General features: G+C 43.0%; 1 protein-coding gene across 1 annotated transcript; it reads right to left on the bottom strand.

Annotated features, from left to right (window-relative positions):
• Window positions 1-10,965: 10,965 nt before the first annotated feature.
• Window positions 10,966-26,397, bottom strand: minar1 (membrane integral NOTCH2 associated receptor 1). Its single transcript, XM_077023007.1, has 4 exons — window positions 26,099-26,397; window positions 23,365-25,652; window positions 17,353-17,607; window positions 10,966-12,869 (listed from the first exon to the last, which is right to left on the bottom strand). Exons 2-4 carry the CDS (start codon window positions 25,606-25,608, stop codon window positions 12,672-12,674), a joined length of 2,697 nt encoding a protein of 898 aa, XP_076879122.1. The 5' UTR covers window positions 25,609-25,652; window positions 26,099-26,397; the 3' UTR covers window positions 10,966-12,671.

Raw genomic sequence — 26,397 nt, 5'->3', positions numbered from 1 at the left:
GTAAGTATTTAAAAGATAACTTCACAAATGGCCTCAAGGGGGCTCCAAACCAACAAACAAACATGGAAGTTTCTGGGTCCATAACAGTAGTGCATACACAAACAGTGAGGCACCAGGTCTGCATGACCAGCCAGGTTTTCTATTGGTAAATTACAAAACGTCATGGTACATTCTGAATGTTTCAACATGTTAGTAGCCTGACATCATGTGAATGAATATTTATCTAGCTACTATACTTCTGTAATTTATGTCTATTATTACGCAGTGACCATTACTAACTAGCCAGCTTGTTTGTTTAGCTTCTGCAGCAACAAGAGCTAAGCTAGATAGCTAGCTTTGGAAGGAACCGTTAGCTATAGCTAACTCATGTGACACATTTTAATTGTGTGAAGTTCGGTAATTTGAAGTGTGACTGTTGAGAACAAATTACTATTACACCATAATATTGTGTAATAGTCAGTCAGTCACAGCTATCAGGGTCAGCCAGAGAGTAGAGAGAGAGTGCCCAGATGAAACATGCAGAGGTCAGGATAGAAAAATTAAGGTATACATGGAGAACTTGGTGAAATATGAAGAAAAGCTTGACTTTTTGCCTCTCTTGCACTGATGGATTTTTGTTGCTGTGTTTCATTCTCATGTGTACCAGAGCTAGAGGGTTTTCCATCCACCGAGTTTTTGCGCATTTTGAAAATGCGCATGAAAAAAGCTGGGTGGAAAATGTCCAAAATTCAAAAAAAATATCCCAATAAGATTTTTATGCTAGGAGGAGGTGGAAAAGTTAGACTATTGCATCGCCAAAATTTGGAAAAACTGAATGGAAAAGGGTTTTTCGCATAAACGATGACGTATCATGCCTCAAGTCATGTCGTTCTGTACATGATCGCGATGTAAAGATGGCAAATGCATACAAAACAGTTCTGGATGAGCAAAAATTTAATTTAACTTCTCCATGTATAGAAAAGAAAAAAATGTTTCAAAACCTCAACGCGTAACTGCCAGATGGATGTAAAAACCACTATTGTTTGGCGTCCTCTCACGTGATCTAAAGTTTATTTGCATAACTGTAATGAATGGAAACAAGGCTTAATTTGCATTTTTTTCTGCCGAAACTTGGAAATTGCGCATTATTTTTTCGAAAGGTTTGGATGGAAACCCGGCTGATTCAGACATTCAGGGTTTTCCTATAATTTGTCAAGAATCTATAGCTGGCATATAGCATGATTTTTTTTGGCTGAACATGTACAAATATTTGGACCTGCATGGCCAATAAGATCAAATTGTTTAATGCAGTTCTGCTTATAGTCGGTTTTCCAGTCCAGATGTTTTACTTGAACCCAAAGTGCTTTAATGAACGATTTACTAAGTACAATGTGTGCTCAATGTGTGTCCTGCATCTTACATTATGCTCAAGAGCCAAGAACGTGGTCTGACTGGTCAAATATGTATAAAACACACTGAACAATGAATTATGTGTCCATGTATGACATATACATGGTCTCTCTGTGTTGAGTGTGGAGCCTTTGTGGCCACCAATTTTGAAAAATCCTTATCCACCCTGCATGGACATATTCAGAGATGCTTAAGTGACGTAGATGGCAGCCATGTGGAGAACACATTCTCTAAACCATTGCTCCTCTTTGGCAAATGGGAGTCTAGGACTAATGGTTGCAGTCATTTATCTCTGAAATCTGAAGTGCGGGTGAAAAAAAGGTCTTAAATATTTAAGTAATCATTTGTAACAATTTAGCTTGACTTGGTTTGACTCAAGAACAAGTGATCTGGTTTCTCACATACAGTTTGCTAGCCACACAAGAAATTATGGTGGTGGGGTGTTCCAAACAGCAGTGATGTAAATGTTTCCTCTCCCCTCAACCCTCTTGTGACCTCCACCCCTGCTGCCCTCATCTGCACCACCATGTGTGAGTAACGGCGCGACTGTCCCCTCGAGCTGCGGCGCGTCAGACGTGTGGCGATCGACAAATGCTGCAGCCGAAGCAGTTTCTGGGGTTTATTAGTCTCTAGCCGACATCATCAGCAGCTGTGCGTGGCCCGACTCCTTCGCTCCAAAACCACCACGCAATGGCTGAGAAGGGGAGTGAACGAGGAGGCGTGGCGGAGCGATCTATCATCGGGTCAATAGCGGAACCCGAGCACAGCAGAAGTGGCTGCATCGAACATCAGAAACACAGCACGAAGCCTGCTGGGATGCCAAATCACTCCGGCTCAATGGCATGGAGAAATGTTCAGGGGCAGCCCATCAAGAACATTTCTGCGTAGGCGGACGCATGAACGAATACTAATTGAGACCATTTTTGTTACGTAACCAAACAGACAGTAACGCTGTAGCATGTTGCTAGTGTGAACGGCCCCATCCAGCAACTTAAAAAGCACAACCCATAACACACAATGCCACACATGCAGCAAGTTCACATCCTTGTACAATAATTGGATATTGGAAGGAAGACATTTTAATTTTGCCCCCCTTGGATTGTTATCCAATGGCATTCCAGAATTCCAATTGGTCAGTTTACCTACCCTCCCTAATGGCCCAATGCCTTAGAGTTTGAGTTGCTGTGGTAATCTCTCACGATACTGGGAAGTTATAGATTCAAAAAATGATTGACGTAAATAATTTGCTTGCATTGTTTACATTTATTTAGAGCATTGCCTCACAATTATGAACCACAACTGGAAAACCTATCTCAAAATGTATCACCATCATGACTGATGGGAGTTTTGTTTGTTTACAAAGTGATTTCATTAATACCACTTCAATGCATCTACAAGCTATTTCTCATTACACAATGCAACGGTGTCTTTGTGGTGACGAACGTGATTTTTTTTTTCTATTAGGGATAACAAAGTATTGAACTGATTGCATGTAAATGAGATTACACTAATGGTTTGTCAGTGCTATAATAGGCACGGGTTCCGCTGCAGTCTAAAGTCCTAAAATGAAAGCTCTGGTGACCGACGTTTACATGCCACGCCGTCTGGTGGGGATCATGGGCTGAAGAAAGTGGGATACACAATCAAATGGGTTACTGCCTCACACGGCGACCAGTTCACAAGCCAAGGTCACCAGAGAGACAGAGAACAGAGGAAAGAAAGGATGCGAAATCAAAGGGACTGTATGACTTATGGTCCCTGCGGTGATTCTCAATCTATGCTTTAACAACTGTCCAATCTGCTACCCACTGACACCCCCCTCCCCACTTCAATTATCCACCTTGCTTTCCAGCACAGAGCAGCGGCCTTAAATTGGTCCCATTTGTTTCAATCAGTCATAGACAGTGACCTCAGCCTTGCATTGCCTTACGACACAAGCAATAACCTCCGCCCGAAGGCTCCCCGGTACGAGCTACTAAAATGTCTTAAATCATCAGTGCATCTCTAAATGCAGAATATGAGGTTACAACCCTGCGTAGGAATGTAATGCACTGTGTCGATTCGTCCAAGACCCGCAGTACCTGGCTGGTGCCTTCATGGGCGTCGTAGAGAAGGGACCGGGCGAGTCCGCAGAGAAAAAAATATACTTTTAAATTATTCAGCTCACACACCGGTTTTCCAGGATGACCAATTTCTCTGACACAATGTACTGGTCGCTATTTTTCGGTACCAACCTCCCGCAGTAATCTGAAACAAGGCCTTGGCTGGAGAGGTTTGGGACGTTGTTACGTTCCAGCTTTACATCTGCAAGCTCGGGGCAAACACACTGGCCTCGCACCGTGCCTAATAAATACACTGCTCAAAAAAATAAAGGGAACACTCAAATAACACATCCTAGATCTGAATGAATGAAATATTCTCATTGAATACTTTGTTCTGTACAAAGTTGAATGTGCTGACAACAAAATCACACAAAAATCATCAATGGAAATCAAATTTATTAACCAATGGAGGCCTGGATTTGGAGCCACACACAAAATTGGAAAAAGTGGAAAAACACACTACAGGCTGATCCAACTTTGATGTAATGTCCTTAAAACAAGTCAAAATGAGGGTCAGTATTGTGTGTGGCCTCCACGTGCCTGTATGACCTCCCTACAACGCCTGGGCATGCTCCTGATGAGGTGGCGGATGGTCTCCTGAGGGATCTCCTCCCAGACCTGGACTGTGGTGCAACGTGATGTTGGTGGATGGAGCAAGACATGATGTCCCAGATGTGCTCAATCGGATTCAGGTCTGGGGAACGGGCGGACCAGTCCATAGCTTCAATCCCTTCATCTTGCAGGAACTGCTGACACATTCCAGCCACGTGAGGTCTAGCATTGTCCTGCATTAGGAGGAACCCAGGGCCAACCGCACCAGCATATGGTCTCACAAGGGGTCTGAGGATCTCATCTCGGTACCTAATGGCAGTCAGGCTACCTCTGGTGAGCACATGGAGGGCTGTGCGGCCCTCCAAAAAAATGCCACCTCACACCATTAGTGACCCACTGCCAAACCGGTCATGCTGAAGGATGTTGCGGGCAGCAGATCGCTCTCCACGGCGTCTCCAGACTCTGTCACGTCTGTCACATGTGCTCAGTGTGAACCTGCTTTCATCTGTGAAGAGCACAAGGCGCCAGTGGCGAATTTGCCAATCCTGGTGTTCTCTGGCAAATGCCAAGTGCCCTGCAGTGTTGGGCTGTGAGCACAACCCCCATCTGTGGACGTCGGGCCCTCATACCATCCTCATGGAGTCGGTTTCTAACCGATTTCTAGTCGGTTTCTAACATGCACATTTGTGGCCTGCTGGAGGTCATTTTGCAGGGCTCTGGCAGTGCTCCTCCTGTTCCTTCTTGCACAAAGGCGGAGGTAGTGGTCCTGCTGCTGGGTTGTTGCCCTCCTACGGCCTCCTCCACGTCTCCTGGTGTACTGGCCTGTCTCCTGGTAGCGCCTCCAGCCTCTGGACACTACGCTGACAGACACAGCAAACCTTCTTGCCACAACTCGCAATGATGTGCCTGGATGAGCTGCACTATCTGAGCCACTTGTGTGGGTTGTAGAGTCCGTCTCATGCTACCACGAGTGTGAAAGGACCACCAACATTCAAAAGTGACCAAAACATCAGCCAGAAAGCATAGGTACTGAGAAGTGGTCTGTGGTCCCCACCTGCAGAACCACTCCTTTATATGGGGGGTCTTGCTAATTGCCTCTCATTTCTACCTGTTGTCTGTTCCATTTGCACAACAGCAGTTGAAATTGATCCACAATCAGTGTTGCTTCCTAACTGAACAGGTTGGTTTTACAGAAGTGTGGTTGACTTGGAGTTATATTGTGTTATTTAAGTGTTCCCTTTATTTTTTTGAGCAGTGTAAGTGTTATTAATAACGGGCGCTGCGTTATCATGGGAGAATGCGTGCAGAGCAGCACGAGCCAGCATGCTAGCTCATTCTCGCGACGTGACACTATCGTGCTTTCCCCTGCAGATTATGTTATCAACATTTCAGCGAGTCACCGAGTGTCATGTAACTTGCTATAAACCAAAGAGCTCGTGTAAGGGCACCATCAGACTTGTCCCGTCTCTCACGAGCCTCTAACGAGCACAACGTTGGCCTCTGTTTACAAGGCGCGCTCCAGAAGCGACCCAAACTTCAAACCGAGAGGGAAACTTCTGAATACAAATGACGGTCTCTCCATCAGTGTTCCACAGTGGGAGGCCCTGTAATGACTTCTGATCCTGTTAAAAGTAATCGGAATGACCTGAACGTCCAACCCTCCCCGGCTCCTCCTGCATCCATGACCTGGGATGCACTTTGCATGAAGGAGGTAGCAGCGCTAGTGCCACCAAGGGCGTCTGGTGTTTCGCATTGCTGCTTCAACTGAACATCATTAGTCACGCTTGGGTGAGGATAGAACCACACGCTTCCCTCCATCCTCAATATTAGTAACTTTTGTATTTTTGCTTCATTTAAAACCTTCTTGATATTAATTATAAGCAGTAATAAACCAATGGCCACAGGCATCATGTTCAAATGTGCTGAAGCCGAGACGCTGTTAAAATTCGATTCCTATGTGCACTCAGCATTAGTAGCATGTGAATGCATCTGTGTGTGTGTGTGTGTGTGTGTGTGTGTGTGTGTGTGTGTGTGTGTGTGTGGTTAGCCATAGCCAGGAATACACGAATTACAGATGGTATTCCATGGCTTCCCATCTCTCACTTGCACAGTCTAACAGTGTCGCAGCATCCAAAAATAACGTAATGAATCGCATTTAGATTGAATATTAACCTGCCCTTTGGAGGCCACGGTGCGGGAGCAGAGATGAGGTGGGGGGCAGAGAGCCAGCAAAACTTAACAAGCAGTGCAGAAGCTGCATGTGTCCAGTGAGGTAATGTGGCAAGGTAGAAATACGCTGACAATATAAACCCCATCAGTCATTATCTGGGGAGTGTGTGTGTGTGTGTGTATGCACTATTTAGTTCCAGCAAAACACAAATCAATGAAAATTCCTCAATGAAGAATGTATTTGTTTGTGTACACATGTACTTGCACTGTGTAGGATATATTAAAGACCCCTGGCAGTGAGATATTAGCTTGTTACTTAATATTAATATCTCTGCCATCATATTCCCAGTGGGAAACATTATGGTATTACTAATGAAAGAATAATAAGGCAGAGCCACAACCCATACAAAATGAAGTCAGACATAGCACTGTGGATGATTAAAACTGCTGTCAGGAAACATCAGCCTGAAGTCCTGACAGGAGAACTACCATCTTCCATTCACTGTACTCTCTGGTATTTGATTAGATGTTTACAAAGGCAGGACAACAAGTTACCTATTTACTCAATGCTATGTGCAATAGCGATTAAATAGTAAATATTTGTTTAATTATGTGTTTGGAATTCACACTAGTGTTGTGAAGTGTTTGAAGATTATAATGAACTTGGCTAATGGCTATTCAGCTTTTGCACAGGTGTCTGTAGTGACACTTTACTGCATTGTCACAGATGATGCGGTGCTCACGGCCACAGAGAACAACAAGTGGGAGTAATTAGACATGCTAGGGGATTGTTATGGGCAGAGCTGTAGTACAACTGGCATTGTGTCTGGTGTTTCTTCGAACGCTACACGGCTTTTCTCTGTGCCAACAGCATATCAGCTTTCTAAAGCTGTGAATATTCTCAAGATGCTTCTTTTAAAAAGAAGGGTTGTATAAGTCTGTTCAAGTGTTAAATGAAAATTACCACAAATGTATGAATCTGTGAGTGGATGGTGTAAATTGAGTCAAAACAATAAAGCCAGAGAAGGAGCACAATATTATTATATTAAATTATCATATATTATGTATTGCAATTAGAATTGTCTAGGCAGTGTTCTTCAGATCTGGCTTACATGGTACTATAAAATCTGCCCATTTCCTTTCAGCCTTAATGACACTTTATTACCTTAGTGACATTTTATGATTTCATCTCAATTTTTAACTATCATTGGCTGAACAAATGGTTCAGAACAGACATAAATTCAATCCTCTATCAAAGAGAACATATCTGCATAATTATGCAGTCATATAGTGCAGATTATACACTGCGTACATGCTGCAGCAGTGAAGTGTCACAATTAAATCATTAAAATGCTTGTGGATGTGCAGGGGCAACACCACAGTGCCATAAAAACAACAACAACAACAAAAACGTTTAGTCAGGAATTTAGAGTTATGGGCATGAGAAGTATAATAAATATAATATACGTATAATACATCTGTGTGAATAACATGCATTTGCCAGCCTCACCCAGATGCATTGAGAAGCCCTATGATGGCTCTCTGCTCCCCATCCTGAGCGAAATGTTGGTGGCAGTTTCGGACACTCAAATGGAGCGGCGCTGGAGAATGATTTTTTGGTTGTGGAGTGGAGGGTTTTCTCTCAGACTTTGTGACTGAACCCCTACTCAAAGTCTGTTTCTGAATGAATGATACAACCTGCAGTCCTGCTTTCAAGTACACTCTAACGGAGCTTGTGTGTGCAGCCCAATTTGTGGTAGCAATGGCTTTCAGTGGTGAAAAGTACAATCATTTTTCAGGGCAGGAGACATACATGTCTACATCAAAGCAAATTAATTACTGTATGACCACTCACTTAATTACTTCGTCTTAATTAGATTGTTGAAGCGATGTGTTGTAGTCTGTTATCAAGAGCACAAACAAATCAGCCGTGAGTTTTTTTTTTTTTTTTTTTTTACCATTATTGGGTTTTTTTTATAGCTAGAGGCTTTTATTGCATTTCTGCACAAGCAGCCGACAATCCGTGCCAGGAGGCAGAACACTGAATAGTGGCGTAATAAATTTAACGCAAATTATGTGATATGAGCACAAAGCAATTCTTATGCAGTTATTCACTGCGTGATCACAGCCGGACCCATTTATTTCATCCTTTCCAGAATGTGAATAAACAAATTAGCCAATGAATATTGCAGCACTTAGATGTTACATAATTATATATAATATTCACCTGGGATTATTTGCTGATGCAGAGGTGGGGTGGAGGCAGTGCTGAATATTAATTCCTTCTGCTGAATACACTGGAGCTCCTTATTATACCTGTTCAGCCAATTATCAGCAGTGGCTTCCTTTAATTTGGCTGCTATATCCTTTTAACGCCTTTGTGAGGCTCATGCTAATTAGGTTACTCTTCTTTCCTGAAGAGCAATACATATTCATGAGGAGTTGGATGACACTTGTGTAAGCATGATTTAAATTCCACCACTGTGGCCCAGATGCATATAGAAGAAAAACAAACAAACAAACAAAAGGATTTCCTCTTCAGATTATTACGGGACAAAACACTTCGCTAATCAGGTCTAGAGATTGGGGAAATGTAAATGATTTTCCGAGATTTCAGTAGGGGACCTGTTTGAGGGGCAACGTTCAGCCACTGCTTAGAAGGTATTATTGTTTTATGGGGGGGTTGGCTGACAGGTATGTGAAGGCGTAATTGTGTCATTCCTGGCGGGGGCACACCACATGTGCACCAGATTCCTTACACATTAATGCAGAGGCAGCTTCCAATGTCCGCCAACAACCTGTCTTCCTCCCAACCCTGTTGCAAAGGTCACACAGGATTTAAAAAACCACAAATTCATGTCAGTGAAATTTGAAAAAGAAAACAACAACAGACTAAAATAGCACAGCGAGGCTAAGAAAAGCCATTCCAGTGAGCTATGCATGTCTGCATGCAGCACTAACCAAGCCACAAACCAAACTAGAAAATTGTGAAATGGTTATTGCTTTGGCATGTAGTAAACCTGTCAGATGGTGACAGACCTACACTCTGTGATACGATGGGGTAGAGAAATTCTCGACGGGAGTTATAAATGCACGAGTCAGTAAATGCAGATGGTCAGAAGATATCCAAGACCTGCTCTGCCCAAGGTCAAAATTGGTCACCAGATTTAGCATCTATGGCATAGTTCTTATGAGATGTAGTAATAGGAATAGGTCAAAGGCTAAAAGGTTCAAGTGTAACAATTCCACAAAACAGGCCAACTTACAATAACTGACTCTCACAAAATAACATGTATTATTAGAACCATCCTTTACATTTTTATAACCCAACACTAAGCATTTTTAGAAATCTGATCAAGTGCTGAGGTACCGTGAAATGATGAACTGTCTTCAAAATGTTCCTAAAAGAAAAGGCAGGCCTGCGGTGAAAGGCTTGCGGTTCCCCCGCGTTCCTCCCACCATGTGCTGCATTCGTTCAGAAGGAGCTGCTCCACGTGTCTCCGTTCCCCAGCTGCTACGTCTGGCACACCACGTTTCAAAGACCCGACAAAGTCTTCTTTGATTAACTTAGCACTTCTTGCAAGGCACCCAGCACAACATGCAGAAAACAAGGAATCCAGTCTGATATCATTCCTATAATATGTTTACTTTCACATACTGCTTTCTCTCCTCTTTTGGGTGGAAAAATATTACATTTCTTCACATGTTGGTCATAAGAAAATAACAATTTGCTTAAATGTATTGATTTTTTCCTTGGAAGTGACAGTTTGTTTCCTGGCAAGAATATCAAATAAGCTTCCTAAAAATTAACAGTGCTTGACTACGGCTAGTATTATGTTTTTTTTTTTGTTTTTGTTTAGAAAAACAATGATTGCTCTGTGCACAATCCACAGGAACCATTTACTGCATAAATAGATCTTCTAAATCTTGAGAACCAATGAAATCCACTTCCGCAACCCAGGAGACCAAAGAATGTGCATTTCGAGCCAGACATATAGTGGAAGCAGAGGCATGTTAGATCCCAGCATGCAAATCTCTGACATTTAATCACATTTGTGTGGTCTACTCTGCTAAGCAAAGCGAACCTGTTATTGTGATTACGGTTTGAAGTACGCCACTAGATGCACCTGCATGGAAGAACTATGTTGAGCCACTCCTTGAGCCCCAAGGAGCCAATAATGGGTCATCATGGTTTAATATTTGTGGAGACATCAAAACCCTTTCACAAAAACCTTTTCTTAGGGGCATGCATGCTCCCTGGGTTGCCTGATCTTAATTTTGCATTTATTTATTTATTGATGTAGCTTGTTGTTCTTGGTAGTGCATGCTTCATTAGATTTGCTTTGGATCTTAGTCACCGGGGACAAGCCGACTCCGGTTCTAAACAGGCCTGCCCCATTTTACCCCCACAGTAAGCCCAGTGCCCCAGTTTGAGGAGCACAGCGGCAGGAACCACAGCGCTCCCTGGTGGAGCTACGACTGGATTTGTGTGTAGACTCCTCACAATTAGATGAAAAAGAAGCTTCATCATCCTTTGTCACAGAATTAGAAATAACAAGCTTCTGTTTCCTGGGTTTCCTTTAATCTACCTTATATTCCTGTGTGAAGGAAAGGGACGTGTTAAGAATACAAATGACTCCTTTAGTCATCGAAAGAAGTGAATATGAATGGGGTGGAAGAAGGGAAAGAAGCAGAAAACGGAATAAAAGTGGGTCATTTTAGCAGCATTTTCAAGGAAAACCTGGGTCGCATCTTCAACAGTCAGAACAGTAAGAGTTTTATTAGATTATTATTCCAGTTACACCTGTTTTACATGATGAACTTTGAACCTGAATTTTATGTACAAGGTCTTACAGTGTACTAGGACTCACAGTTCCTGGTGAAGGCAGTCACCTGACAGATTTTTTGTCCATCACACAAACATTTCACATTCAAGCAGCCTACATAAAATTAAGAGGCTAGGCTCTTCGAATGGGACATTTCCGAGCTATGGTTGACGAAAAAAACTGAAGGCTTTTACTGAAGTGTCATTGATTTCACAAGGAGTAGGTGTTAGGGTAAGTCTCCACAAATGCAGTTACATTACTGAGAGAAGCCTACTCTAAACATAGTCCACTCCTACTTGCAAATCTTAATAAACAAAATAACCGATTTCTCTCTATCTCAGTGTCAACCCTATTGTTATGCTACAGATGGAAGCAGACAAGCAGATGACTTAAACCAAAACAAGAACAGCTATTTAGAGGCAAACAATTGACTCAATATTTTCACCTCAGTAGCAATTGTTCTTGTGTAAACAGCAACTACTCCAATCAAAGATTAGTGCTTGATGTGTTGCATCACTCATAAAACAAGAAATGTGTGAATGCTGATTGCAGCCTGAAGTCAGCCATCTTGGCCATCGATTCTTTAAGCTCTATGAATGTCAGAGTCCTGACTGAAACTCACACTGACTAATTGGCAGCTGGCATTCAGTAGTCCTAAGGCCTCTCTGAAGTGTTATATAACCTACATCTCAGTATAGATGTAGATTCGGGTGGAACTGTCATTGTGTATGCTGTGTATGGTTCCCTTTCAAATATATTTCCTATTTTCTAAGTACTGAGTCACTTTAAAGTAATGAGCTTCAAGTACATTATAATAAGTTCTGAAACAAAAAAGCCATAAAAGATCAAAAGAAGCAGTATTATACAGATACAGTTGGTTTCTTAAATAAATACCATTGCCATCAAATGAAAGTTACCTGTAGATTGGTACTATGTAAATAAGAAGTAAACATTAGAGGAGTCACCTTCTACATAAAGTACGTAATGACCCTTCATACATTCAGTTCTTCCAACATGGTTTCTTGAATATATAGTTATCTGTTCATAGCTCAGTTTATTCTTAGAAAAAAATTGCACAAACCCAATATAACTTATTTGTCAGAAAGATAAACATTGTTCCACCCCCATCACATTCTGTCTGTGAATTCACTGAAAAATAAATCTCATAGGATAGTAAAATAAAAAATTTAATCCTCTTCCTTCCTTGTAGTGTCTATTGCGACAACGCAAAGGTGTCAGAATTTAAACAGATTATTAATCTGGTGCATCAAATACTGGTTATAAAACAAGAGTACATTATTTGTTCTCCATAAAAGTGCTCATCTATATTAACAAATAATTTTAAGTAAAATATCAACTACTAGAAATAAAAAAAGACAAAATTTAAACAACAATCTTCAGTAGTGAATTCTATTTGTAGAACTTCCTCCATCACACTGTTAGATTGGTAGACTCTAAGGCCGGTTACTTTCCCTTGGATTAAGCCAAACACTGGTTTTATCAGTCGTTTGAATGGACATTCACTACCGAAAGTTCCATTATATGCACAACAAGGCCTAATCTAGGCATAGAATCCAGGTCTGCCTCAGCAAAACAAGATGTTGTGTGTTTCTGTGGCAACACAGAAAAAGCCTCAGGACTTCATAGTGCAAATGGGCACGACGATGACCAGTATCACAGTGCAGGCAGCCGCAGCAATCAGAGCACCGATCTTACACACTTTGGCCCTACGAAACTCCGCCTCCTTGCGCTTCAGCAGCGAATCGTAGCCTGGCGTGTAGATATCCTCCATCCAGTATTCCAGATTGTTGGGGTTGAGTGACTCCTGGGTCTGTTTGTGGAGAAAAAGAGAGAGAGAGACAGAGAGACAGAGAGAGAGAACAGGGTGAGTGCTTCAAACGAGGGAAGAAACCACTAGTGTGCAGCGGGCCTTAACGTTACTGGGGCCCTTGGTGTGAAATGAAGGTTGGGGAAGATGAATGGGACCCTTGTCCACTCGTCAACCCAAACTGGAGAGAGATTACTAGAGCAACACATTCACTCTTCTGTGGAATTCTTCAGGCTGCCTGCATATTGCCATTTTAATTGAATTAGGAGTGATGGAACGATGGTGGGGGGAGAAAGTGGTAAACGGGTGGTGCCAGGGAGGGGAGTGGAGCACACCGGAGCGTTAAATGACATCTAGGGTTAAATGGCAAATAAGTCATTCGGATGAAATGATGAGACCGTGCAAGATGGTGGGACCTTGGAGCTGTGGAGAAACACAGACACCTCACACTGTACATACATACAGAAAAAAAAAAATAAGACAAACCCAGAAACATGGCTTGCACATAAGGGTTTGCAGAGTTTGCGTTTTGAGACATATTGAGCTTATAATCATACGGAAGATTCAAGCAGTGTCCCCGAATTAGCACAGTTCTTGGCAACGGCTCTTTCATGACTGCTGTTCACTTGCGACCATGAGCCAGTCTTGTCTCCTGATAGAGCTCCAATAAAATGCTGCCTCTGCTTCTGGTGCTGATTGGACGGTGCAGCAGGCCTCATCCCTGGGCCTGGGAATACTGTCGGACTCCAGCAATATGGGCTCTCCACATGCTTTCAAACTCATCAGCTCCTCAGGACTTTCAGGGAAAATAAGCTGCACTCCCAAGACACAGTGAACCCATCGATTGGTGCCGTGAGAAGTCTTTGAATGGCAATGACTGCACTTTAATTGTGTCCTTGCTTAAGGGCAACATGAGCCTTGCTAGCATTTAATTATTATCACTTTAATGCTGGGCTATCTGATGTCTTGCTAATGAGTTAGGGGCAGAAGGCTGAACTGCTCATGACAAGAGTACCATGATAACACTCGCTTTGACTTTGTTTGACAGTCACCTTGCGAGAACCCCTGTGAGAATTTCTTTCAGGATCGCTGGAAAAATTCTGGTGAGAGATTGCTTGAGAATGTCTAGACTTATTGTGTGTCATCATATAGTTTTCAATAATCTCACGAGGAAACAAGTCCACAGCACAAGGAAACAGAAGCCTTGTCTATGTGTCTTGAGCTCTCTTATGCATGGACGAGTTGTCCATGTGAAGAAGTAAGTCACCCAAGAGGGTTTTATAAGGAAAATTCAAATAAATAGTATCATCTCAACTGGAGAATTCCATACTTTGAGTGAGCTATATCTTATATTCTGTCGATAAACCCATATATCTCCCATTGAGGAAAGAGTTTTTATACACAAACGTCTGATTTTCATCTGATTGTCATCATTTTCCAGAAACAGTAGTGTGAAATTTAATTTTGCTTTTAATTGCCGCAGTCCATGCTCACCTTCAACTGTCAAAAATGTGTTTAGTGAGCACATGCCTTGGTAGAGAGAGAAAAGAATCATCGTTTGTGGGTAATACTTTTTTTCCTCCAGTGTGAATTCTCTTCACATGCTGAAGCTGTAATGGTGTGTGTGGGCTTTTCCATAGACTTCAACAGTTCTCCCGTTCCCTTGTGCTGAGATCTATTTTCCTTTCGCAATCATTGACAGCAATTTGCCACCCTAGAACTGGCTGATGAAAAATTTGCAGACTTATTTGTGCTGCTTAAAGCATTAACTGGCTAAGCCCTCTCCTGTTCCCAGGGCTTCATTTATAAAATATATCACACACACCGAAAGGAAAACGGCTATTCATAAATTGTGAATTTGATGAAATTGTCTACACTGCACATACTCACTGCCCCCAGTGGTAGCTCAGTGGAACTGCAGTGTTTTCTCATGGTATGTAAAGTATTGCTTAAGTACAAAGGACCATCACCAAACGACATCTGCAAGGTTCCTAATTTAGAGAAATACTAACTGTATTATTGCATCCAGGACTACCAGGACAACTTCCAGCAACATTATTATCTGGCTCTGGTTGGCTGGGGATATGTAAACAATAAGGCTCAAAGACCTGACCTGGAACCAGTGCTGCAAAATACACTTAATACACTTAGAACACAATGAAATCCACCAGAATGCAGTTTGTGAAGTGGACATTTATTGACAGTCTGCAATTTATTCATCGCCATTTTTCACGTGTTTCACCCTTGAAATATTTTGAATGTCAGTTCACAATTAGCATGATATCTATATGAATCATAGTGTGGAGCCCCACAGGTCTGCCTCTGTAGCTTTTCAGAAGTGTCAGTGCATTGGAGGTCATTTGTTATGGGAAGATGGATGTGGGCTGTAAGACTTTTCCCTTCGCATGAAAGCTCCAAACTCTCCATAAGAAAGTTTCGTTAACTTGTAACATTCTCCCACTCATTCCCGGTTTGAGCCTCTTCCCCACACGATGGAAAAATCCCTGCCGCTGTCACCTGGCAATTATACTCAACACAAAATTAGGGCTTGTTTTATTGCAAACACCAATACCAAACATCAAGATCCTAATCTCCTAATCTGCTGTGACCCACTATTACATCAAATTGTCTTGACAAGTGGTCTTGACACTTCACTCGACAGGCTGTTGATCGATTTGCCTTTCTCTGTGTTGTTTGGCTTAGAATAACTGGTGACATTTAGCAGGTACCAGGATCCTGGTGCTTAGGCGACTAACCTTCTTCTGGTGGGTTTAGCGCGAACGCTTTGAAGTGCGTAGCAGGCATTACTGTCTCGACAAAGCTTCGGAGTAATCTTGCATCAGTAGTGCTGGCGTGCAGGGATCATTATTCTACTTTTATCCCCCTTTGGAACAGACCACCGCTGTTTCATTTTGGGCAAAATTAGCGAGGCATAGTTTTGGAGGGAAACTGGAGGGTCCTTTTCGGAATCTACGTGACTCCTTAGCACGCTTGCAGCCGGCAGCCAAGGGTATGAGTGGAATCACATTAAGTCAACGCATTCGGCTTTGTTAAGGATATTTTACACAGAGCTTTATGTTTGCTAAAGCAGGTTAATTCCATTTCATCTGCAGTGTGTTCATTATACGGATTCAGAGAATGAACACAGCTGTTAATTGGGAAATAATATATTGTCAAGGGTGGAAGGAAAAAAAAAGCTCTACAATGTGCACATTTCTGCTTTACCTATCTTATTAGCCTTCTCTGAAAAAAGCGATTTCCATTTTTGTCCATTGGGTCAATGCTTTTTTAAATAGATAGCCTGTTTAGCTGACTGCACATACTGAATGCATTGCACTAACACAGGCACAGGACTGTAGCCTGTGCAAGCTGAAAGCAGTTACAGTTAGCACATATTCGGCGCTGTATTCATGCAGCATTTGTGCAGAAACAATCAAAGAATAAGTCTAGCGATCTCTGCAGCACATAGCAAATGAGCATGCGTATGTCTACCCATTCAGAAAAGGTCTGCACTTCAGCTCCTTCCTCAGTACGCTGTGATGGTAATTCTGCTCCCTAATCCAATGGCGGGTTGTGATCTGAGCATGCTCCTCTGTTGGATCACTAAAGCACCACTCGCTGACTTCGCCTCCACCAGCTCCCGTGCAGTGCCTTGTATAAGAAAAGACTCAGAGGTGCACACTTTAAAAAGCAAAGCCTCACAATTGAGGACAGCGGCTGTGATGGGAGCTTACTTTCCACCCGCCCAACTCTCTCTCACACACACACACACACACACACACACACACACACACACACACACACAACCCAAAACTGTGCCTCAATGACGTTTGGATTATTCCTTTTGTATTTGAGCAGCACAAGGGCAGTTAATGTGGCTGTTAAAAGCCACAAACCTTCTCAGGCATAGACTGTTCGGATCCTGCAGACGGTTGATTATGCTTTTTAAAAGGGATTTAAGAGCGCTATCTCCAGCTCGCCTGTGCCCTCTGTCATGGCATCTATACACAGACTTCTCTCAAGATAGCGAAGAGTAAACAAATGTTGTCAGAGGCAAAGAACACTGAACGCCTTAAACTAAAGTAAACAGACACGTCTGATATAACAGTGGATTTTAGGGCACAGATACTGACAAATTTCTAGGCTTCAGGCTTTCTGTGTCAATGAGACATTTCACCCTGAATTGCTGTCTTATTAGATCACATGAGATGATGTCCAAAATGACCTGTAGGTCTTCATCCAAATGTGGCACAAAGACATTAATTCAGTACAACCTTCAATAAAAGACCAGGAAGGGTCACAGATGTCATTAAAGCTTTCTATCATCTCATGCCTCCAATGGGCAATCCAATCTCAACCAAACACTGCTGAGGTAAACACCTGCAACAAATAGGTCAGCCCAAATCGACCTAGATTGGGCCGACCTGACCAAGGGAGGCTGTAATCGAAGCAAAAAATGCCTGTGGTTGTGAGGGAAGGGTCTCACCTGTAGCTCCAGTGCACTGAGTTTGCTCTTGTCTCCTGAGTTGCGTTTGAACTCCTCTATGGTCCAGGAGGGCTGCGGCCTCTTCCCCTCGGTCAGGCCGGAGAGCCGCAGGTCAGTGTAGAGAGGACTGTTCTTCATGTGGGACTTGACTGAGGGGGGGAAATGATGTGGGCTGAAGACCTGCTCCACCAGGTAGGAGTCCTTGGGCGCTTTGGAGGAACGATGAGCTTGGTGAGGGTCGTACTGCCGATCTGTCTGTGAGCAATGAATAGGGGAACATTGGTAAATAATATGAAAATGGAGGCCCTGAAACTGATCTGAAATCAGGACCCCAACACCAAGCTAGTATACTACAACACTAGTTGGTATAGTATACAACAACACTAGTTAGTATGTTGTTGAGCTACCATTATGAAGGGTTAAAATCAGATTTGCAAAAGAATCTAGCATCAGTCTTGGTTTAGAAGTTCTGAAAGCCCCAGATTTTCTCAACTGAATTGTGGACATTGGTTCTTCATTAACTGCTTGCTTTAACAGTACCCTATACATGTATAGCTTTAATTTGTCAAATGGTGATCACATAGTTAAGTAGTGTTGTTTTTTTTGTGGAACACCACAACAAAATCAGTGCAGCAGTCATTAAGCGACTGCTTCAGCTGTTCTGAAACCACCTTTTCCTCACAGGCAGCACAAAAACCAAGAGCTCCAGTCCCTGCACTGGGGATGGATGATAAGAGAACACTGAGACACTAGCAGCGGTAGGTGCAGGCGGTGCTGTATCAGCTGTAAGTTAGGAGACAAGCAAACAAAAGACTTCTGGCTTTGTGGGCTTTAACTGCCAAGAGATATGGCATTAAAATATTAGTGTCGCGTTCGCAGAAATTATTTCCGTCTCGTTTACGGTGCAGAAAACATGCTCGTAGACCTTTACACGGCATTATGCTGGATTTAATATCTCTTCCTCGGGTGCTTATTGCTGTTCGTGAGGGAGACGTTAGATTTCGCAACAGAGTCACTTTAGTCATGACTTTGTTGTCATGGTACGCCATGACACGCCCACTACCCCTCCCCCATACCTGCCAATACCTGATCACCTGATACGATCATTAAACGTATTAAACACAAGCACCTGTGCCTTGTTAGCCTCGTTCGTATTCTGCCCTATTTGAGTTCACAGGTACTCTCCTCCAGAGCAGTACACACCGCGCCTCAGACGGCGGACCGAGTTAGCTGCTGTGGCCACGCCGCTATCGCCAACTGCTCGTTAGAAGTTTGATTTTGTGGTTTCACAGCTCTGTGCTCTTTGGTTGATGCCGTTTCCTGATAACGAAATTTCTCTTTCACGCTCGCATCTCGCTCCTTCTTTCCCAGTGTGACGTTATTTCTTGGAAGAAGGGTTTATGTAAACAACACAAAAACTAGGGCATGTAGGTGACCGCCCAGGCCGGCGAGCAGAATAACAGGAAGGCAGAAAACGCAGACATGACGAAGGGGTTAAGAGTTTTTAAATGGCTACGAAAATCAGCTTGCTTAATTGATGACAGCCAGCGTATTGGTATCTAGTTAGGATGGATGTGAAGAGCCCCCGAAAATAAGTGAGCTTCACAGAGCGCTCAGAATGAACGAGGAAGGGTGATTGTCTGGAGACTTGGCAACACAAGTATATGAAACGCGGGCACTTCATGATGAGTACAGGATACGCAGTCTACCGACTGCAACGTTTCTTTGCTGCTTGTGTTTTATGAGGAAGAAATGGGAAGCTTTTATGTAGTGTGCACACAAAAATCTGAAAATGTAATTCATGTAAAAATCATGAATCTGTAAATGCTGTTAACTGCTTACACTTACAGTTTCAGTGCTTACGGTTTCACTTTGGGTGGTATACAAATTGAGACACGTAAACATTAATGGATATACTTCAATACGTCACGGTCAAATGGAATAAACCACCAGCAAGTAAAAATTTGTGAAGCGCCTGTGCGTTATCAATTTGTAGATGACCTTGTTTAAGTCATTAAATGTTCATAGGTAGAGGCCACCAATGAAATGTAAAATTATTCAGTAACTGACAAAAATGATTGGTCATTGGTTTATAACGCTTTTGCTGCAGAATGAACAGGATGCATGAATATAAGATTTGGAGAGGGCTTTTGAAAATATGCTGCATTTTCCACTTGACAAAATGAACAAAACAACATTGCCTGGAAAATAGATATGAATGGGAATATAATAAAAGCAACAAAAACAAGCAGAAATTCTAAATTCTAAAGCAAGAGATATTTTAATAAACGAGATTCTTAATTCTTGGACTACTTTAAAATGTAATGAAAATTTGTTAACCCATTACCATTTTCACATTCAATTCACTAACCACATGTACAGTAATTTGAGGAGTCATATTTTATCATATGAATCATATGTAGAAAACTTTGCTCTCTCCCTCCCTATTGGTGTAAAAGGCTTCTCTGAAGTGTTGTTCCACTCATTAGCAGCTCTGCCTTGCTTGGACTCAGGTGCAAATTAAAAACCAGCATGAGGGACTACAGAAGGGGGTCTCATTCTAGCCCAGCTTGGCCCTCCCAGCAAAGAGCAGGCCGCCGCTAATCAGCATGCAGCAGGCCAAACGGGCTGCAGAAAGCGCTGTGCATGGCACGCGGCATCACTCCGAAAGGCAGAGGAAGAGTTTTAAGAAGTAAAGGTTGTTCTAAGGGCACGTGTGCCCCGAGGACGCTTGCGTTTTGGACGATGTTTAGAGCCTGGCGTTTGATAACACTTCCGCTCCCTCAAGAACTCGACTCTCCAAAAAATCGGGATGCACCGAAGATTATAGGGCTGCATAAGGGCCAAGTGGCTAACGGAAATAGAAAATCTCTGATTTGCAGATGAACTCCACAGATTCCAAATCTGCTAGCTGAATCCCAGTGGTTGCCATACACATGACAATAGTGTTACTGCATACAATGAACCCTACAGTAATTGCACATGCTATAAATAACCATGTTGGTATTGAATGCATCTGCAGACCTAAAGCTCTGTCCTGTTGTGATCACCCAGAATTCACCTGACTACAGTTATATTTTTTATGTGATATAATATGAAATATCTCGTTTGTCCCTGTTCACTTTTACTGTATGCAAGTGAACTAGCAAAATCTCTTCATATACAGTACCAGAGCTATTTGTAAAGCGACCTTGGGTATCTTGAAAGGCGCTAAATAAATCCGTTTCCTTCCTTCCTTGCTTCATTCATTCATTCATTCATTCATATTCTTCTCATGATAAACAAAACATTGAAAACCGTGGATAAAATCACCACTGTTCTGGGACCTGTGTGATTCTGCATAGTACATGATATCATGATACTGTTTATCTTCATGTATGAAGATCACTGATACTACTTTCAAATCAAGGCCTAACAAGCTCCTGTTTAAAATAATACACAAAGGATATTTTATCAGAGTCTCTTTTTGTGTTCTGACTCCAAATCCATTGAATGTAATTAGTGGCTAAATGTTAATTACATTCGTGTTTTGTATAAACTCCGATTAGCCTGCTCATATCTTATCTCTGATCCGTCCCACCAACTGTTTCAGCTTGGACAGTGTGGAGACAACAGCGTGCTCAGCTGTCAAACTCATTGCTTTCCTGAACTGAAGGAATGGCTCGCATTTTGGTTTTTTTCTCCAGCAGCGCAGCTTGCTAACCAACGGACGCTGTGTTCAAAGTCAGGCTGGATATGACAGCTCTCTTACTTCTTCACACCTGCTGACAGTTCAGTTGCTCACAGAGACTGTTGAGTTCACTGGATGAGCCCTGTCATACCCTAAGCCCTTAGAGCTCAGCCCAAAAGGTGTGTGTGTGTGTGTGTGTGTGTGTGTGTGTGTGTGTGTGTGTGTGTGTGTGTGTGTGTGTGTGTGTGTGTGTGTGTGTGTGTGTGTGTGTGTGTGAGTGAGCATGGGTGTGAGATTAATGGGGTGAAAAAACTGTAGCCGAAGTATGTGTCAGAGAGAGAGAGAGAGAAGAGAGAGAGAGAGAGAGAGAGAGAGAGAGAGAGAGAGAGAGAGAGAGAGAGAGAGAGAGAGAGACAGATGGACATACTACAGAACATGAGCATAGCAAGGACAGGTGATGTAAGGCAGCCATTGACCCACTGTTGTCCTGTGGGGAATTCAGCTGCTGTGCTAAAGCACATCTGGGCACAGCAGAAACACACCATGAACCTCCATTATTATTTGCTGAGTAAAGAATCTCAAGAGATTCTCAAGTGACAAGAAAAATCTCTTACACAAAAAAGTAGACCAATTTTGTTTATATTACATAACTCTTATAATAGAAAAACAATGATATGATTAACTTCCTGATTTGCTGTCCACCACAAACACTATGTTGTGAAATGCACACTGCTAACTTCTCTCTGTTACTCTGTTTTGATTAAGTATCAGTTCCCTGAGGTGCCATTCAGTAAAATGAATCCGAGCCTGAGAGACTCCAGAGATGCGATGTGTGGCAGTGATGCACTTATAAACTCCCAAAAAGAGAAGCAGCATGAGAAAGCAAGAGAGAGGGTCAAAGAGAGATAGATAGATAGATAGATAGATAGAGAGATAGATAGAGAGATAGATAGATAGATAGATAGATAGATAGATAGATAGATAGATAGATAGATAGATAGATAGAGAGAGAGAAAGAGAGAAACAGGGTGAGACAGTGTGTGTGTGTGTGTGAGAGAGAGAGAGAGAGAGAGAGAGAGAGAGAGAGAGAGAGAGAGAGAAAGAGAGGTAGAGAGAGGGAGACAGGGTCAGAGAGAGAGGTGAGAGAGAAAAAAGATGAGAGGGAGAGGGTGAGACAGAAGGTGAGAGGGTGAGAGTGAGAGAGGGAGGAGAGGATGAGAGAGAGAATGTGAGGATGAGAGAGAAGGTGAAAGATGGTGAGTATGAGGGAGTGAGAGAGTGAGAGAAGGCGAGAGAGAGAGAGAGGTTTCAAAAGGACAAGGGGAGATTCATATGCATGTATCTGTTGTGTCAGCTATTTTATTCTGACAGAATGTGTTCTAAATAACAAATTCTTGGTGCCAGATGAATAGAATAAGATCGAAAAAACGGCAGCATGGCTCCTGCTGCTCTTCCACTATGCCTCATACATATTTTCTTCCTTGTGCGTAAGAGCCAGCTGGAGCTAACAGCTCTCTCCTTTCAATCGAGGAGGCACATAAGTCTGTTATCTTAGCATGAAGGTGCTTACACTACCAAATGCAGAGAATGTCACAATTCAGGTGAAGACCCTTTTTCAATTACCTTTAGAAGCCGCTCTTCGAGCTGTCATTACAAATTAGTTCCTCTATTACAGACCTCAGCCTGTGCCAAGGACATGATAATAATTACATTCTTTCCCCATACTTGCTAATGTGGAGAAAAGCATTGGGTCAGAAATGTGGATCTTTCCCGCCATCTCTAGCTGTTCATTTGCATTCAGGATTTGTAATGCCCCAGTGCTCCTGGTTTAAGCTGATGAATGTGTTAACTCTAAAGGTGGTTGGAGATCTACAGTGACAAATTCTCCTGAAGTCCTACAACAACAGCATGCCTAATTTGGCTACATTCATCTTTTAGCTCATTGTGCCCTTACAAAGGCAATCCCATTTCTCTTTCAGCATACAAGATGAGTAGGGGATTGGTGGAATGCTATGTGATTACGGCACCACAGAAAGTAGTTATCATTGCCAAAGAGACTCAGTCTTAGCAAGAGGCTTTACATCAGTTTCTGTTGAAATTGAGGTATTGAGTTTGAGGAACAATCTCACAATTAAAACATACCTAAGTTAAGGAACTAAGGTTAAGACTCCCATTCAAAGCTGAGTATAGAGGAGAAATATGCTTAGCTCATGATGTATTGTTTGCAATGAGCTTCAAATGTACAACTTTGAGAAATTTACAGTGCCTTGATGTCTTTTCTCTTTTCAAAGTTCTGTAACTTCGATTGCAAGAACAAAAACAAGCTGAGCTTTATTTATTACCTCTTTGGCTTTCCTGTGTCTGTCCTTGCCTTCGCCATGCCTGTCCTTCTCTTTTATCTCCTCCACTGGATGGCTAGAGTAGGAGACTGTCCTCCAGTCCCGAGGCGAGTTGGTGATACTGGCCACTTTGGATTCGGTGGCACTGTTCTCTTCTGTCAGCGACCTTGATGACCTGCGGATGAACATGCTCTTCTTCAGTGCTTTCACCCTGAGGCTCTCGCTGCCGCTGGTGTCCGAGCAGCCCCAGTCTACATTCGTTTCCACTTTGACGTTGTGACCGGTGGTGTGACACTGAAAAACGTGAGGTGAGAGATTCGTGTCTGTCTGGATCTGCTGCACTGTCCCGCCATCGCAGGGTTTCCCGTTTGCCTCTGGTTCTTGAATCTTCTCATCCAACCTAGTGAGCTTTGAGAGGACCTGTGAAATCTCCCCACGCACTCCAGAGAGAGATTCGAGCTTCTTCTCGATCTCACCAATTCTGAGGACCAGTTTGCTGACGCTTGCTTTGAGCTCCTCGTCGGGATTCTCCAGAGAGTTCAAGAGACGATCTAGTTTCATGATAGGCTTGCCCAGTTTGATCGTATTGCGTTCAGGTGAGCTGTCACCATCTGACTTGGTCACCTGAGAGAGGGAGCCGTTGCTATTGTAGCAGGATGACTGGGTAATTCCAAGGGAACCACAAACACTCATATCATCCAGGAAACGAAAAATGTCACTTATATCATCACTTATGATCTCACAGTCCTCTTCTGAGTGTTTGAAAGATGGCCTCTCCCCATACTTGGTGGCCATGTTGTAGTCTTTCAGCTTCCTTTGTTCAGATTGTTCTGTCTGGGTCCCCACACTAAATCCATTGTCTATGTTAGGAACCTGAATCGATGGACAGTTGATACTCTTGTCTTTAAACCTCTTCCCTCCTTCTCTCTTTTCAACACTCGGGCCACATGCAACAGAGCTCATGTCCTTCATTTTTGGTCCATTAGACTTCTTGGAGAAGCCTGAAGGAGATGCTATGGACATCTCTTTGGCACACTGAAAGTGCTGGTTGTTGTCAATGGTGCTGATGTTATGGCGATGATTGTCTTTTGGGACCTTGTTGTTCAAGAAGGTCCTTTCAAAATCAGGGCCCTCCTCTGTATTGAGGCTTAGGCTCTTCACAGGCCAAGCTGACTGCCTGGCCTGTCTCCCAGACGTCCTCCTGGTGTTCACGCACTCTGTGACTGTCGTTGGCCCGAAATACGTGGACGCTTGCAAGTCGTCTAGACTTTCATGCTTCACTCTGCCTTTGTTCTGGATGGGAGAGCTGACGGGATCGAAGTAAGGGTTGCTGTATGGCAACTCAAAGCTGTGGTTGAAGAAAGTGGGTGGCTTATGCAACTCCCTCCGGTGGTAATCACCCCTCTCTCTGGTACCGGACTTGGATTCAGCTGAGATCACGTGGGGTGAGAAGGCAACGAGGTTGTGAAAGTCTTCCTTAAAGATATTCCGCTTTTGCACGCACGAGTGCACAGTGAACGGCTCGGAGTTGGGCAGGTACATGTCCTTGCCACCTGGGTTGATGTGCAATGAGTCCTGATCAGTGGCGGACTCGCTGTCGATTTCCATGGGGAAGTAAGTGCTCTGCATCTCACACGGAGGGGGACTGGCTCTGACATACTGAGGCAAATGCTGCAGCTTATCCAGTGACGCTGCTCTACACTTCAGATCCTTGGTGACTCCCAGGAGGAAGTTGGGGTCTGAGCTTGGCATGAATGCCTGGCAGCTGCCGCAGTCAGATTTGGGGCATGGCGAGTTCCGTGAAACGTGGTGGCACCTTCTGTCAGGGATGTCATATGCCCTATCGCAGTCATTGTATTTGTAGACATCCGTATCGGACCTGCAGGACTCAAAGGATTGGTTTTTATGAAATTTGGGTCTGTGACTCATGGGTAGCTTGTCCTTGGCCATCCCACCATTCATTTGGATGAGGTTGAACATGGTAACAATGTCTGCAGCTACCATAAGTTTCTTAGACTGCTGGTCTTCTACTGAGCATCTCATCTTGTCCTTAAATAAAGTGGCAGGGAAACTTGGGTCCAAACATGCTGTGTAGAACAGTAGACTCCTTAGCTTCGCCAGGTGGACCAGGTCAAAGCGGGCACACAGGGACTTGCACAGGTCCTGGTAGGACACAGTGCTGTATTTGGTGTCTAGTTCCTCCAAAATCCTTACCAGGAAAAGGGAGTATTCTGGCACTGCATCCATTACTACGGGTGCTCCAATTCTTATTTTAGAGAAGAGACAAAAAACTGCACAGGAAGAAGAGATTGGGAATTAAACACTAAATATGTGACTGCATTTGTAAACTAGATCCCTATATTATTTCAGCATGAATAGTTACTTAAAAATTATTTCAATACAGTACGTATGTTATTAATCATTTATTCAATTCACACACACACAGAACATGCGCAAAAACCCAAGTGTTGTCAATGTTGACAACATCTGTACTTATAAAGAGAAAAACATACGATTATATGCTATGTAACACGTGATCGATTTATGAAGATATCAGCTGAGTGGAAGTTCTTTACTAGCAATACGGGAAGATGCTGAATCCAGTAACAATCCTATGATACTACGATACCGCAAGGAATAAAACGTAACTGAGAATTACTGATTTTACTAGCAGCATTAACCATCCAAAGCTTTCATTTTAAGTGCTTCTCAGCTAAGAAAGAAATCAAGAACACACCTTTTACAGTATCCCATCTGGTGTCCACTGGTTCAGGAAAAAAAATCAATATATAAACCACACGTTTGGTGAAGCAAAGTTAACGCGCGCGCTGCTCATTATTCCGTTGCATTTAATCCACGAACATTCCTTCACCGTGGCACGGAATAAAGAATAATAACTGTAATAGTTAACATCCTTTCGCCTGGTTTGCAACCCGCTCGTTAGTTCTTGGTCTCCTGTGACGCTCTCCGGAGTCCGGTTTGCACAGGGAGTTCGTCCAGCGGAGCAGCCCGCTGTCTGACGCGCGCGCGTGCAGC

This window comes from Brachyhypopomus gauderio, chromosome 12 (assembly GCF_052324685.1).
Source record: "Brachyhypopomus gauderio isolate BG-103 chromosome 12, BGAUD_0.2, whole genome shotgun sequence".
Lineage (NCBI taxonomy): Eukaryota > Metazoa > Chordata > Actinopteri > Gymnotiformes > Hypopomidae > Brachyhypopomus > Brachyhypopomus gauderio.
Note: the sequence above shows the minus strand (reverse complement) of the source record. Positions and strands in the feature narration are given on the sequence as shown.